This window comes from Crocuta crocuta, unplaced genomic scaffold, assembly GCF_008692635.1.
Source record: "Crocuta crocuta isolate KB4526 unplaced genomic scaffold, BGI_CrCroc_1.0 scaffold139, whole genome shotgun sequence".
In the NCBI taxonomy this organism is placed as follows: Eukaryota; Metazoa; Chordata; class Mammalia; order Carnivora; family Hyaenidae; genus Crocuta; species Crocuta crocuta.
Genome location: NW_027533258.1, coordinates 10,349,765 through 10,365,148, shown reverse-complemented (window position 1 = coordinate 10,365,148; position 15,384 = coordinate 10,349,765). Strand labels below are relative to the sequence as shown.

At 53.9% G+C, this 15,384-nt stretch overlaps 1 protein-coding gene and 1 long non-coding RNA gene across 3 annotated transcripts; both read right to left on the bottom strand.

Moving 5' to 3' along the window:
- Positions 1–2,210: 2,210 nt before the first annotated feature.
- LOC144217300 (uncharacterized) lies at positions 2,211–7,380 on the bottom strand. Of its 2 annotated transcripts, none has more exons than XR_013330869.1 (4): positions 7,328–7,380; positions 5,502–6,782; positions 3,265–3,481; positions 2,211–2,872 (listed from the first exon to the last, which is right to left on the bottom strand). It is a non-coding gene; the product is annotated as an uncharacterized LOC144217300 (long non-coding RNA). The 2 variants fall into 2 exon arrangements; XR_013330868.1 differs by having other exon boundaries at positions 2,211–2,563.
- Positions 7,381–11,168: 3,788 nt separating this feature from the next.
- On the bottom strand, positions 11,169–14,782 carry CLEC10A (C-type lectin domain containing 10A). Its single transcript, XM_077746648.1, has 10 exons — positions 14,603–14,782; positions 13,918–14,012; positions 13,212–13,328; positions 12,820–12,915; positions 12,636–12,707; positions 12,467–12,538; positions 12,227–12,313; positions 11,987–12,138; positions 11,632–11,738; positions 11,169–11,504 (listed from the first exon to the last, which is right to left on the bottom strand). The coding sequence occupies exons 2-10, from the start codon at positions 13,982–13,984 to the stop codon at positions 11,348–11,350; spliced, it is 927 nt and encodes a 308-aa protein (XP_077602774.1). The 5' UTR covers positions 13,985–14,012; positions 14,603–14,782; the 3' UTR covers positions 11,169–11,347.
- Between the last annotated feature and the right edge of the window lie 602 nt (positions 14,783–15,384).

The window sequence follows — 15,384 nt, the reverse complement described above, 5'->3', positions numbered from 1 at the left end:
CCGCCCCTCTGCCCCTGCCCCCACCTCCCCAGTCTCCTTCCCAAGCTGAAGGCCGGCAGCCTCTGGATCTCTCTGAGCCCAGTTTCCAATGACAAGGTTTCGGGGAATCCGGGGTGCTCTGCTGAAGACTTCGAGCCTGGTCTGTGTGTCTAAATGTCCACACGTGTGTCACCTGGCATGTTCCGGTTCTGGGGCTCTGGCTCACGCCTGTGTCAAAGCTCTTCACTGTTGGCCATGGCGCTAACTCTGACTTACTTAAGGGGAGAAATGGTGGATGACGGGACACCAGGTAGGCTCCAGACCTGTGTCTGGCAGTAAACGGGCTGCCGCAGGCCTAAGTGACTTGTAAGGGCCGTTGGTGTCACCGCCGGCCATTAGACGGGGCCTCTGGCTCTCTGCCGCCTCCGGGTGTGACCCCAAGCCCAGGGTCCGTGCTCCTGACCGCCTGAACCCCAGTCACGTGCCCTCGTCCTAGCTGGAAGGGACCCCGGGAAAGAGAGCACTGGGTGGATTCTTGTCCCCAGTCAAAAATAATGAGGCACGTGTCAGCCATGTCTCAGCAAAGTGTGGACCAAGTGCAGGCGGCCCTCCGTTCCGTGTCCTCCCGTTCTGCCGGCCAGAGGCGGCCACTCTCAGCGTCTCCCAGGCCAGTGTGCTCTCCACCTCCCTGCAGCCCTCCCGTCTTGAATCGAGAGGGCGAGTCCCGCCAGAAACATTTCCCCTCTGCAGTAAGCCACCCCCAGCTCCCTCTGCATCTTCTGGGCCGCTGTCTGCCTTCCCAGCCTGCGACCTTGCGTCTGACTTAAAGGACTTACAGGCCTCTTGGGGGATTCGGCTGACACCCCCCCCCCCCCCCACCGCATCTGCCTGGGGCTACCGGACCCAGCCTGGCCGGGATCTGCTTCCATCTTCCAGAACCAAAGCCAATGTGGGAGGAGACAGGGAGTCAGAGAACAGGTTTTCCTGCCGCTGCCAGGATGTAACTTAGACTCGCTGGAGCCAAACATGTGAGGCAGAGCTTTGGGGGATCAAGTAAGCAAGGGGGGGAGCTGTTTTCTTTCCCCCAGGAAGAGATCCCTGCACAGACACCAGGAGCAGTGGGCAGGCAAGTCCCGGAGTCCCCGTGACCCCGGCGAGGCCCTGCGTGGCTGCCACCGAAGCCACGTGACCTCTTCTGGCCAGTGTGCAGGGTGGGTCTTTCCCTTCCAGGTCCGGGGCCCCCCGCAGAGCCCCTCTCGTCTGCCCAAATCTCCTTTGCCCCCGCCCACACTTCAGAGTCATTTCTTCTGCAAAGCTTTCTCCTCTCTCCCTAGGGGTCCCTTCCCTCTCTCTTCCATTGATCAGGCAAGCGGCTTTACCCGACTTTCTATCCCCGGGTCTCAAGTCTGGGCTTGTCCCTCTTTCTTGACTTACAACCAGACACCTCTCGCAGTGGGACCCAACCTATTTCAAGGCACATTTGTGAATCGAATGCCTCCTGTCTGTTTGAACAGGGCAGTGGGGGCTGGCCTGAAGGGACGTCACTTCGGGATGGGCCCACAGAGGTGAAGGCAAAGCCCTGGGTATCTGGTCGACCGGCTGCCTAGCAGAGGCATCTGATTTATGGGTTCTGAGCTTACCCCTCCTGGACCCAGAGATCTGGGAGGTGACAAGTTGGTGCCCAGGGCTCGGGTGCAGATGTTTCGGGACAGTGGCCAGTGGTTGCCGGGAACACTGAGCAGCAGTGTGGGGTCGACTGGAGCCTGAGCTCCATGGTACATAAAGCCTGCTTGTTTCACATGTTACCTGGGGAACTCTCGGCCGAGGTTGCCAACCAACAGACCTCCGGGCTCAAGCAGCTTTTAGCCCCGCCCTAGGCCACACATACACCTCCTTGACCCCACCTGTTACCCCACACCCCGACCCCGGTCCTTCTTGGGCTCTCTCACTTTCACGTTTGTCCCTGTCTCCAGTTGTGGGTTCAACTTCCCGTCTGGTATTGGGGACGGTGTTTAGAAGCGGTCGTGCCTAGAAAGCTCAGTGGATGGCAGTTCTGCGTAATATGAGCCCCAGAAGGAAGGGAAACTTGTGTTGCCTAGGATCCCAGACCCTTCGGGAAAGCAAAGGAAGTGTGCTCATTGGCAGAACAGATCATCTGTAGCGGTCATGACGTTTCTGGCTGCAAGTAGCAAAAGCTTGGCTTAGACACTAAGAAAGTGTATTATCTCACGCATCGATGAAACCGGAGGTAGGAATACCCACTGCTGCGCATCAGCAGCACGACGTCATCAGGGAGTCACGATCTTCCTGTCTTCTCGCTCTTCGCCCTCACGATGCAGCTCTTCCCTCTTACAGGTACAGCACAGCATCCAGGCTTAACATCCCTCCTGGGGTGTCCCTCTTAGCAGTAAGGAAACCTTTCCTGACAGCCTCCAGGAGTGGCCTGAGTGGTACTGCACGATTAGACCAGCCACTGACCGGGGGGATGGCGCCATGCTTGAAGAACCACCTCTGGGGCTGGGCTAGAGCCAGCCTCACCTGAAGCCCACGGCTCTGTGGAACAGGGCAGACCTTGAAACACCACCTAGGGTCCGGCACGAAGGAAGAAGAAGTTAGAATCGTCGTTGTGTCGGAAGCCATGAGTATCGGTGGAACCATTTACGAATGCCCAACTCGGGAAGGTTGAAAAACCAAACATAGGGGTGCCTGGGTGGCTTAGTCGGTTAAGCATCCGACTTTTGCTTAGGTCATGATCTCGCGGTTCGTGGGTTTGAGTCCCACGTTGGGCTCTGTGCTGACTGCCAGCTCAGAGCCTGGAGCTTGTTTCGGAGTCTGTGTCTCCCTCTCTCTCTGACCCTCCCCTGCTCATGCTGTCTCTCTCTCTCTCTCTCTCCTAGAAATAAATAAAAATATTAAAAAAAAAAGAAAAGAAAAACCAAAGATTACTCTAGAAGGCCCACCTCTGGTGGGGGGTTCTCTGTCACTATTGATGCGATTTGTTCCCTCTGATTTTTACCACAAACTCCTCCCTCCTCCATCACACATACACACAAGAGACAGGGAGAAACACCTAGACTCTGGGTAAAGGACCTCACATAATGTCTGGCATGAAGTGGGTGTCCATAGAGCAGCAATGAAGAAATGCTTATCTCCCTTCCCCCAGTGCAGGCGACCACACCCACATCCCAACTGGTGCCCAGGCCTCAGGTTGCCCCCGCCCCCTGCTATCCATTCGCTTCAAGGTAGCAGAGTGGTTTTGTTTTTCAAAAGTCAAATCTTACCTACCTTCAAAGGCTCTCCACTGCCCTTGGGGCACGTTCCAGATTCCTTAGCCCGGAGCACAAGGCCCTTTATCACTTCAATCCAGCCTGAAAACCTTATCTTCTAGCTCTCTCATCCACGGCTTCAGGATAGTGACACAGGCACTGCATAGTTACAAATTGGATGGAACGTCACGCCAATAAATTCTGAGAAGGGAGTGGATGAGTTTCAGCAGGAATTCCTAATTGACAACAACAACACGAAACAAAAACTAAAATAGGAATATAAGGAAACTTCCTAAATTTAACAAAAGGCAAATATTCTAAAGAGAAAACCATTCAGTCCACCTTATTAAAAAGAGGAAGGGGGAGGGGCGCCTGGGGGGCTCAGTCGGTTAAGTGTCCAACTTCAGCTCAGCTCACAATCTTGCAGTTCGTGGGTTCAAGTCCCGAATCGGGCTCTGTGCTGACAGCTCAGAGCCTGGAGCCTGCTTCGGATTCTGTGTCTCCCCATTTCTCTGTCCCTCCTCTGCTTGTGCTCTCTCTCGCTCTCTCTCAAAAATAAATAAACATTAAACATTTTTTACAAAGCTATAAGGGAACTTTTAAAAAGTTCCTTTCAACTTAGTGGCTTAGCTAGAAAGAAAATAAGAGAGATTCTTAGCATTGAAGCATGACTTCAGAGAGGTAAGCAAGGGTAATGTAGAGAGGGACCTGAAGATCTGACTATAATAATACGGAGTTTCAAATTGAATTCCCAGTTGGGTGGCAAGTGACGAAGCCATGGGAGTCAGATCAGGACAGCAGCCTTCAGAAAGACCAAACAGACAAGATGGAAGTTGGCCTGCCCTGGACTCAGCTCTGGGTAGAGAAGAAGACAGAACAATTCCTAACAATTCCTAACCACAAGCCTGCCTTAAGCAGGATCGGGACACAAATCCACACCACATTCGAGGTCCCAGAAATGTCCAGCGGAGCATTGTATTAAAGTACTCCCAGATCATGAGGACCTCAGGCGCCTGGCAGAAACAAGCGTAAATCTTCTCGGGAAGAACAGATCGCCAGACCATGTTATGCCCAGATCGTGATCTCCCCAAAATCCCAAGACCACCAAGGAGTCCGAGTCATGTATGCAAAAGCAAAGGGCTTTATTACGGGCTTAAGCTCGGACTCCCAGACTTCACCAGCGTATGGATCTGTGCTGAGAGCCTCGAACAAGGGCAGAGTAGGGTTTTTATGGGGTTTGAGACGGGGGAAGTTACAGAAGTTGTGACATGGGAACAGTGATCCAATCATAATAATTCAACATCATTGACAGCGGGTTTGACCATACACATTGTCTAGAGTATTTGTTACTTTTGGCGGGATCCAATTAGAACATTTAGAGTACCTTTAAATTCAACCAATCACAGGGCGAGCCTAGGGTCTTGTTCGGCGACTAACGGGTTAACTTTAACATTAGGTACCAGGGTCCTATCTATAGTTTCTATCTCCAGGCCTCTCCCTTAACGATGTGGAGGGTGGTCGCTGGCCTTTCCTGATTGGGTGCTGCAAGGGTGGTTTCTCCTGCCTTGGGCAATGTGTAACTGCCTGATAGTTTCGGGAAAGCTGAAACTCAGGCCTTCTAGTTCAGAGGGGAAACTTAAAGCCTGTCATGGAGTCAGTTTGGTTTAGACGTTTAGACCTGTGTCCTTACAACCAGACCTGAAAGAATTCGGGGAGATGAAGTTCCCAAAACTAAGCTTCTACAGTGTAAAAAAAAAAAAAAAAAATCATAAAACACAAAAGATAATGAGGCATCAGGAATGAGAGGCAGCAGAAACAGCAAACATCAGAATTGACCTGTGTATTTAGATGTTAAAATTATTGGAAAAATACAAAATAAACATATCTAATATGTTTAAATAAAGAGAAGATAATTTTAAAATATGAATAAGAAGGGGCACTCTGGGGGGCTCAGTCAGTTAAACGCCAGACTTTGGCTCAGGTCATGATCTCACAGTTCGTGGGTTCAAGCCCTGCGTTGGGCTCTGTGCTGACAGCTCAGAGCCTGGAGCCTGTTTCCAATTCTGTGTCTCCTTCTCTCTTTCTCCTTTCCCCACTCGTGGTCTGTTTCTCTCTGTCCCTCAAAAACAGATAAATGAAAAAAATATTTTAAAAATATGAGTAAGAAAAAAAACTATCAAAATTATTAGAAAGATTTCCAGCAGAAAGGCTCCACAGTTGCTGCCGCCATTTTGGGCACAGGAGTGACGTTATTACCTGAGCAAGGGGTGCTGGGGGCTGGCGGCATTCCATGTGGCAACAATGTCTCAGCATGTTGGCGCAGCGATGGCCACGGTGCTTGAAAGGAATAGAGTAGAAGGGTTAAGTGCCCTCAGATTCCAAACAGAAGTCGGGAATTTGAGTCATGCCTACGTTACTGCAATTCACAACAGGCACACTTTGCACAGGAAGATGTTGATACAAGCAGGCACACTTTGCACGGGACGATGTTGATACAAGTCGTTTCCAGAGCCAGGCAGGGTCCTGGGGCAATTCTCAAGCAGAAAGAGCCAGAGGGCCTGTGACCCAATCCTTCCTTGACTTTAATGAATGCGGTGGAAGAAGGTCCTGCAGTTAAAGAAAGGAGACATCCTGAGAATCCAGCAAAACCTGAAGAGCAGCGGTCGAAGGAAGACAGCAAGGGCAGGAAGCGGTTAATCCCAGCCCCTCCAGTTGAGAAGAACTGGACCTGCCTCCACCTGGGGACTGGCTGTGACTTGGGGGTCAGCGAACTGGTAAAGGTGTCAGGATTAACCTGTAGTTGTAGTCGTCAGATGCAGTGAAAATGAGGTGATGTCAGATGCAGTGAAAATGAGGTGACGTCCCATCTTCTCGTGTCCCATTGCTGGATCAACATGACCCATGAGGACTTTGGCAGGGCACAGCTAGACGAAAGTTTTGTGGACAGAGGGAACAATCGTTTTTAAGTTTTTTTCGTAACCGCCATCTACACGATTTCTTACAGATGTCAAAGGCAGTCTACTTGTACGCACTCTGTTTCTTATGACTTTCTGGGACAGAACGACTCCATTCCTAGGAGCGTGGTCACCGTAGAAAGCAGAGAGTTTACCCACTATCTTCTGAAGCACCTAATTTTAGGCAGTGTTGGCTCTGCCTGTGTGTAGAGAGTGGATAGGTATTTTGTCCCTTATTCTCAGGCGGCGCGAATCAACCTGCAGAAAGCGGATGGAGTTAGGAGGGCTGCGCACGGCTTAGCCTGACTGATTTAATGATCTTCCGTTCTCATTCCGAAGCCATTCTATCAAATGGAGGCAGGCTGTGTCCATCCACCCCCGCGAAGTAATCACGCGCCCTGTGAATAATGCCCAGGAGGGTCGCTGTTTCATTTACAAAATCTGACCAGTTATGACTCATTCTGACATTTCAAATCCTAATAATGCTCAGTTGTCTTCCTTTCTAGCCAGTGATTCGTGCATTTTCCTCCAGAGTCTGTTCAGATTCCTGTCCCTCTTTTCCTCCAGGCTACAGGGAAGGTACCTGAAAGACAAGGGTCCCAAGCAGCCCGGAAGTCAGCCGAGGGCCCCCCTTGGGTGACTCTCCTTTTTCACCTGGGAGGAAAAATCTCTCCCAGAGGCCCCAGCCCGTTTCCAGATCCTCAAGTGTCATTGGCCAGAACGGAGTCACATGTCTACCCCTAAAGCCAATCAGGGATGAGAGAGCACGCATGCCCTAAGGCTTAGGCCAATCGTAATTCAGCGCCCGGTAGAGGAGGGAGGCGGGGCTACCCTGGACTGGTTGCTGCCCCAGACCCGCCTCCCTGGGCCAGGAGAGGGACGCCAGGGAGGGGGAAGGAGACCAGCTCTCCTTTCCGGTCGGCCCCAGGCTTCAGCCTCTCCCCAGCCCCGGGCTTGCCTGTTGGTTTAACAAAGAACCCCAAAACAACAGAAGCAGGTGGGCTCAGAGTTCCGGAGGCTGAAGCCTGAAGTCCGGGTGTCCCTGTGCTCCCTCTGAAGCCTGTAGGGGGGCAGCCTTCCTCCCCTCTTCCTGGCTGCCGGTGGTTGGTGGGCAAATCCGCGACCTACCGCCTGGGTGGCCACGTGGCTTTCTCCCCTGCGTGTCTGCGACTCTCGTCTCCTGATGCGGACAGTGGGCGTATCGGATTAAACACGCGCCTTCCTCTACTGTGACCTCATCTAAACTACTTACATCTGCAGCCATTCTATTTCCAAATAAGGTCACGGGCACAGGTACTGGGTTAGGACTTCGACACATCTTTTTTGGAGGCCGCAAGGCAACCCTTAACAGGTTTTGTGAGACTCCGTGTAACAAATGGTCTTTTTGCATTACCTAGATCCAGAGATTTCTTTCTGTAGTGTATAACCAAAGAGTCCTTCTAGTATAGGATTCTAACAGGGGTTCAAACCGAGTCCGAAGAAACGAGTGTCACACATCACCTCTTTACCAAAGCCTCCTTGCTTGCAGAAACAACTTAGAGAAGCTTACGTAATCACCAAAGAGCAGTTGTATCTCTCTCGAACCAAAGTCCTTTTTCAGGAGAAGGTCTTGTATAACTCTGAATACAGAGGGTTTGCTTGCCAATTAGAGAATGAGCATGGGAAAATTCCTAAAATTAAGAAACAGTCTTCTCTTGAAAATTATTCTTGCCAGTCAGAAGAAAATTCAGGGTGATGTGTCTTGTTGCTGCACTTTGTGAAAGGGTAGCTTTGAAATAACCCTTTTTTCTTCATCTTTGAACTACCTGGTGCATGAGTCCGCCCCGGGGCATTTGTGCTTCCTCCTAGTCCCTGCCTGCTATCTGGACATGGATTTTTTTAAAAACCTTTTACGCTTATTTATTTTGAAAGAGAGAGAATCCCAAGCAGGCTCCATGCTATCAGCGCAGAGCCCAGTGTGGACATTGAACCCACGAACCGTGAGATCATGACCTGAGCTGAAGTCAAGAATTGGTTGCTCAACCAACTGAGCCACCCAGGCACCCCTGATTTTTTTTTTTTTTAAGATTTTAGTTTTGGAGCGCCTGGGTGGCTCAGTTGGTTCAGTGTTCGACTCTTGATTTGGGCTCAGATCATGATCCCAGGGGCATGGGATTGAGCCCCATGTCGAGCTCTGTGCTGACCATAAAGCCTGCTTGGGATTCTCTCTGTCTCCCTCTGCCTCCCTTCCCTGCTCTCTCTCTCTCTTTCTCTTTTTAATGTTTTATTTATTTCTGAGAGACAGAGACAGCGTGAGCAGGGGACGGTCAGAGAGAGAGGGAGACACGGAATCTGAAGCAGGCTCCAGGCTCTGAGCTAGCTGTCAGTACAGAGCCTGATGTGGGGCTTGAACCTACAAACCGTGAGATCATGACCTAAGCCCAAGTCGGACACTTAACTGACTGAGCCACCCAGGTGCCCCTCCCTGCTCTCTTTCTAAAATAAAATTTTAAAAAATTAAGATTTTATTTTTAAGCAATCTCTACACCCAACGTGGGACTCAAACTCACAACCTCAAGATCAAGAGCAGCATGCTCTTCCGACTGAGCCAGCCCAGTGCCCCTGGACATTGATATTCTTAATATTCAGAACCTACAACCAGTTGTACACCCTCATCTAACCAAGCCCACTCCAAGGCTTCTGACATTTCAGAGCTGGGACAGCCTCCTCCTCGTGACACCTGTGACACTGCCACATCCCCACCAGGCTGTACTTGACTTACAGGGGTGCGAGGAGACGGTTACAGCACTACCTTGACTCGCTCATTCCAAACTTGGAGGGCTTGTGAGAGCTGGTGAAATTTTCTAATTAGTATTTTCCTTTTTTAAAACAAGTTTATTTATTTTTGAGAGCGAGAGAGCGAGAGAGAACGTGTGCATGTGAACAGGGGAGAGGCAGAGGGAGAGGAAGAGAGAGAGAATCCCAAGCAGCCTCCATGCTGTCAGGGCAGAGCCCAAAGTTGGGCTCAGTCTCAAGAACCATGAGATCAAGACCTGAGCCAAGATCAAAAGACTGATGCTCAACCGACTGAGCCCCTGGCAGGCACCTCTTCAGGGAAATATAGTCTAAACCCAGGAAGGTCTGAAACTAAGTATATAAATGACAAAGTAAAGGAACACACGGTATTAATACCTTTATGTTAAATTTAAAAGCAATCTATATGTCATATTGTGATGTGTACGGAAATTTTGTCTGCCTCATAAAAGGCGTTGTACCAAGTATATTTCGGTACAGTTATTTATAGGAACAGACCTATGAGGATGGGCTCCTGAGCAGATGTGTTTAGACAGCCATCATTCCTATCATCAGGCTGAGTCAGGATTTCCAGGATTATTCTAGTTCAGACACAGAGAACTTCATGCAACCTGAATGTTGTCCCCAAACCCAGCAGAACAAGAATTAGTTAAGTCAGATTGTGTAAATGATCTGTGAAACACACTTGCAGTTTTTTGGGTTTTTTTATGTTTTTTATTTTTATTTATTTCCGAGAGAGAGAGACAGAGCGAGCGAGCATGAACAGGGGAGGGGCAGAGAGAGAGGGAGACACAGAACCTGAAAGAGACTCCAGGCTCTGAGCTAGCTGTCAGCACAGAGCCCCACGCGGGGCTTGAACCCACGAACCGTGAAATCATGACCTGAGCCGAAGTTGGATGCTTAACCGACTGAGCCACCCAGGCACCCCAACACACTTGCAGTTTTATTGCGATATTTCTTTGCAATATATTTGCAGTATTAGTAGTATCGTTTTAACGTTCTGTGCATTTGGCCGCCCTGGGTCCCGATATTTGGTGCTCGCAGAACCAGCTAGGTACCAATGCTCTTATGGAATCCCTTCCACACTGGGCAGTGCCCTGTGACCCCAACACTTCCTGCTGTCCTCAGACCACTTCCCACCAAAACCCGTCCAGCCTGATGATTTTCAAGTGATGCTTGAGGAGTGGAAGCAGGCTGCCTCCTCAGAGCTAAACTTTGCCCTTCCCATACCTTCCCTTTGACAATTTCAAAACAATAACACTTTTCAAAAGTCATCTCTACCCCTTAAGTGGGTGTATTATATTGTGTAAGAATTATAGCTCAATAAAGTTGATTTTTAAGGTTTAACACAAAAACTTACATCGGCAAAGCTATGGAGAAGGAGAACACTCGTGCGCTGCTGGTGGGAATGTAAATTGGGGTAGCCACTGTGGAAAACTGTATGAAAGTTCCTCAGACAATTCAAAATAGAAGGACCATGCGATCCAGCAATGTCCCTTCTGGGCATATACCCACAGGAAATGAAAATAGAGTATCAAAAAGATATCTGCACCCCTACATTCACCGTAGCATTCATTATTCACAATAACCAAGATACGGAAACGCGTGAATGTCCGAAAATGGATGAATAGATAGTGATGTGATGTAGATAACACAACGGAACGGTGTTCAGCCATGAGAAAGAAGGAAAGACTATGACTTGCAGCATCGACCTTGAGGGCATTACGCCAAGTGAAATATACCAGAGAAAGACAGACCCTGCGTGGTACCATTTATATGTGGCATCAAAGGAAAAAAAGTCCAAATCACAGAAACAGAGAGTTGGCTGGTGGGGCTGGGAGTGGGGAGAGAGGGAGAGGTTGGTAAAAGGGTACAGGCTTGTAGCTACGGGATGAGTGAGGTCCGAGGATCTCACGGTGGCTATAGCTGTGAGCACTATCGTATAATTGGAATTTACCAACACAGTAGGATTTGCAGTTCACACACACACACACACACACACACACACACACACACACACAGATGAATCCGCGAGCTTATTAACCTGATGGGGGACCCTTACACGGTGTATACAAGCATCAAATCGCAATGATGTACACTTCAAATGCCTTACCATTTGGTAGGTCGGTTATACCTCAGCAAAGCTGAAATCAAAACAAACAAACGAACACCTGCGGAAGTCTAGACGGTCTTTTAACGCCAAGGAGGGAAACATTCAAAATGGTGGCAGCGGCCCAACCTCCCGGGGCTCAGTCTTCTCCCATGGGGTCCGGTCAGGGGTCTCGGGGGAAGGCCCCCTCCCACTCCCTGCAGGTTGGTGGCTGAGTGGCCCGCGGGCAGCGCCCGGTGACCGCGCTAGTCGGCCGTGCCCAGGGGGGCCTCGCACACCCAGCGGTAGGGTCTCTGGCAGACGTCATCATTCCAGCCACCGTCGGGGTGTAAATGGGCGCAGTCCTCGCCCCCACCCAGCCCATGCCCGTGCCAGTCGTCCGGCTGGCCTGGTTTCCAGTTCCTGCGGAGAGAGGACAATGGCCAGTGGAACCAGAACCCAGGTCAGGGGACAAGGGGCTGAGGGTCAGACGCTGGAGAAGCAAGAGCTGAAGGGGCCCGAAGGGCACAGAAGGCCAGGGCGCACTCACTTGAAGTTGGTCTCGTAGTCCGTCCCATCCACCCATTTCCAGACTCCTTCGGGATCACTGAGGCCCATCCAGGCGTGTGAAGAGCCTGTATGTTGCTGCACAAAATTCTGAGGCGACAGAAGGGCAAGGGTGACTTCTCCCCAGCCCAGCTGACTCCGTGGACTCGCAGTTCTGAACTTGACCTGCCCGGTCAACCCGTTGGGGACACCGGGATCCCCATGCTCCAGCCAATGAAATCTGCGAGGGTGGCTGAGCCGGGTGGCAGATCTCCATCAAGCCCCCCAGGCGATCCCAGAGCCCAGCCAAGGCTGAGCACAGCTTCCTTCTAGGGGACCCGGCCAGCCCGGCCGCCCACCTGCTCCTCCCTGGAGGTGATGACCACCAGGTGCGCGTTCTCCAGCCGGCAGTGCTTCTCGGCGTCCGGCCAGGTCTTCCCCGAGCGCGAGAACCAGTAACAGCTGCCCTCGAACTCCAGCCAGTTGACGGGGCAGCAGGTGCTTCGAGAAACTGAGGGGCCGGGGAGTGGGGAGGGTCTGAGATGCCGCCCAGAGGGGGATGAGCAGGACATGGGGCCCGGCACCCCCGCGCCCCTCACCATTGCTTTGGAGAGTGGCCAGCTGGCAGGTCAGGGATTTCAGGTCTTTGGCCAGCTGCTGGACGCGAAGGAGGGTGTCGGAATGACCTGGGACACACACACACAGCCGGGCAGCGCGGGCAAAGCCTGGGCGCTCAGCGCGCCCCTGGAAGCCAGGCCTCCGCGAGGCCCAGACTAGGGACCGGCGCGCCCCCTCCCACGCGGGCCATACCCCCCCGGGGACGGGAGCAGGGGCCCCACCTGCTCTCAGCTCCTGCTGCTCCTTCTCCAGCTTGCTCTCCAGAGACGACACCTTGTCGTTCAGGCTGCGGGCTGCAGGACAGGGCGCTCAGCACCGAGGCCGCTCCCACCCCCGCGCCCTTGCCCAAGGGCCTAGCGCCCGCTCCCTCGGTCCTTCGAAGGGGCTCACCTGCTTGCAACTCCCGCTTGTGATTTTCCACCTCCGCCTTCAGAGACGTTACTGTTTCTTGCAAACTGCCACCTGGAGGGGACATGTGGAGGGGTGGGGGCTCGGTGCTCAGGACCCCGCTCTGCCCTCCCCTCCCCCGCCCCTGTGGAGTCTGGGGCTGGAGCCCCTTCCGTGCCCGGCTCACCCTGGGAGTTCAGTGCCTGGAGCTCAGCCCTGGTGTTTGAAGTGAAGTTGCTGAAGGAGGCTTTCAGGGTCACCAGGTCCCCCTGAAACTTGGAATCTGATGGGGGAGGGGACGAAGCGGTGCAGGGATTTATTGGGCCCCCTGTGAGCCGGCTCACGACAGCATGGTCCCCACCAGCTCCTCATGTGACCCAACCCATGGGGACAGGTGCTGTGGTTACCCACTCTCAGGTTTGGAGGGGTGAGGCCATTGGGCTACAGTGGCCCACCGTGAAGTGATGGAGCCCGCAGTCACCCTGCCCCCCACCCCCCCCCCCCCCAGCCCCCCCCTNCCCCTCCCCCCCACCCCCCCCCCACGAGCTCTCTCCTCCCTGCCCACGCCGCTCCCCTCACTCTGGGATGCGATGACGCAGATGCCAACCAGCAGGAGGAGGCTGACGGCCAGGGAGAGCAGAAAGGGCCGGGGGCCAGAGCAGAGCCGCTGCAGGTGGTGCAGAGGAGAAGGCAGCCCTGCAAGGGGTGAGGGTGTCAGGACCCAGCACATGGGGGGGGACAGGGACCCGTGGGGGATGAGGGCTGACTCAGGTTATGCTGGTGGGGGGGGGGGACACCCAGGCCTCTGACCCCTCATGGATCCGCACGAGCCCTTGGTCACCTGGGCCCCTCACACCCATGGGGACGCACAGACACAGGGACCCGCAGATGGAGGCTGACGGTGACAGCAAGGCCCTATCAGAGTTGGGAGAAGGGCAGAAGGACCCAGAGAGAGCCGGAGCGCCACCAGGCTCGAGCTCACCTGTACTGTCAGGTTCAAAGGTGAAGTTTCCTTCTAAACCCAAACGCTCCCCACTCAAGCCGACTCTCACCCCTCCCCCAGAGCAGAGGGATCCAGGCCCCCTGTGGCCCTCCCTGCCCCCGTCTTTCTTAGGACCTTGTGTCCTCTTCACACTGGGGTCCCCAGAGGCTGGGGCCGGACCCCCTCAGAGTGGGAGACCCCCCCGCCGTGCCCACGCAGGATAGGGGTGCAGACATGACAGCAGAAATCCGCTAGGCGTGAAGAGGGTATGGAAGGAGGGCACGGTTTCCCCATCCCTCTTACCATTTCTAGACCCCTGGCTCTGCTTCTCCCTCTCCGAGTGCTGGAATTTTTCATACTGCATTGACATGCTGCGGCCAGCGCTGGGACTGCCCGAGCTGAAACGGAGGCAGGGCCAGGGGCCAGGCTGAGGCGGGAGCTGGGGCGAAGGGGCGGCCCGGGCCCGGGCAGCGGGACCCCCCCGTCAGGCCCAGAGTCAAAGGAAGAGGGGAACTCAGGTGGAGGGCGAGCCCGGGGCCGAGGGAGGCTTGGGCAGGGTTCTGGGTTTGCGGGTGAGGTCGGACATGGGGTCAGGACTGTGGGTTGCGCCGAGCTGGGGTCGGCAGGGGCGTGTCCCCCGGGTGGGGTCGGGGCTCCTAGCGGACCCCAGGATGTGGCCGAGCCGAAGCCTGGTGCCGAAACTGGAACCAGAGTCCAGGGTCAACACTGGGAAGGGCTGGTTGGTGTTAGGGTTGCACTTGACTTTGAGGTCCAAGCTGGGGCTGGGGCTGAAGGGAGAGCTGGGGTCAGAACCGAGGTTAGGGCCAGGTGGGGGCTGGAACGGGGCTGAGTGTGTGGCTGAGATTCGGCCCCCACACTTCAAGCCCAGTGCAGCGAAGGGAATAGAGTCTAAAACCTCCTCTTGGCCATTAAATCCCCAAGCCCCCCTTGACGTCTCTTGGTCTCCCCTAGGTCGCCGGCCGGTTACCTGCGTCTGGAGGCTGCAGTTCCGGGGTTCCTTGTATAGCAACACCCAGAGTCGGAAAACACGAAGTCTTGGAGACCCGGGGTGGGGGCCACCGAAGCGACCCGAGTCCGGCTGGGGTCTGTGTGGGAAAGGCCAGGAGGCTGTCCGCTGGGCTCTCCCGCGTCCCCAGCTGAAGTGGAGAAGGGCTCGGAAGGGGAACACAGGCGAGGTTTGTGCAAGGTAGGGGGTTGGACACAGGGCAGCCCCACTCTCCTCCTTCCCTGGGCTGTATCTACTCCCTTTCCCCTCCTCTTGAGCCGCCCCCCGCCCCGGCCCCCCGCCCGGGACTTCCTCATTTTTACCATTTGGGAGAGGAGAACAGGACCAGAAGCCACCAAAGGCCAGTCCGTCATTTCTCCTCGCCCACGCTCCCTTTCGCTTCCTTCGTCGAAAGTTCCCAGAACTGTCCCCATCCGTGCACAGCTGGGGCCAGAGGAGCCCATCTCTGCGCTGTTGCTCAATGTCACCAAGTCCTGGCACACGAGCGTCCCCGGTGTGGGAGGGAAGAGCTGATGGCAGAGTGAGGTTTCCTGGCTGCAACGGGAGGAAGGAGCCAGGAAAAGGGAAATTTTACGGAGCATCAAATCTGTCCCGGGGAAGGTGCTGGACGCGCCAGGCGTTAACAGTTCCGTGCCCATGAGAATCTTGGGAGCAGTTTTGGATGGTGGACTGAGTGAGGCTCAGAGCCGGGGCGTGGGCTGCCCCGGGTCTACTGAGTGGAAAGGGCCGGAATTCAAAGCCAC

Excerpts from the sequence above, each read along its gene's own strand:
- CLEC10A (XM_077746648.1), bottom strand. The coding sequence starts at position 13,984 with ATGTCAATGCAGTATGAAAAATTCCAGCACTCGGAGAGGGAGAAGCAG. Across the intron at positions 12,708-12,819 it reads CCAGGCACTGAACTCCCAGG|GTGGCAGTTTGCAAGAAACA; the intron begins GTGAGCCGGGCA and ends TGTCCCCTCCAG. Across the intron at positions 12,314-12,466 it reads GCAGCAGGAGCTGAGAGCAG|GTCATTCCGACACCCTCCTT; the intron begins GTGGGGCCCCTG and ends TGTGTGTCCCAG.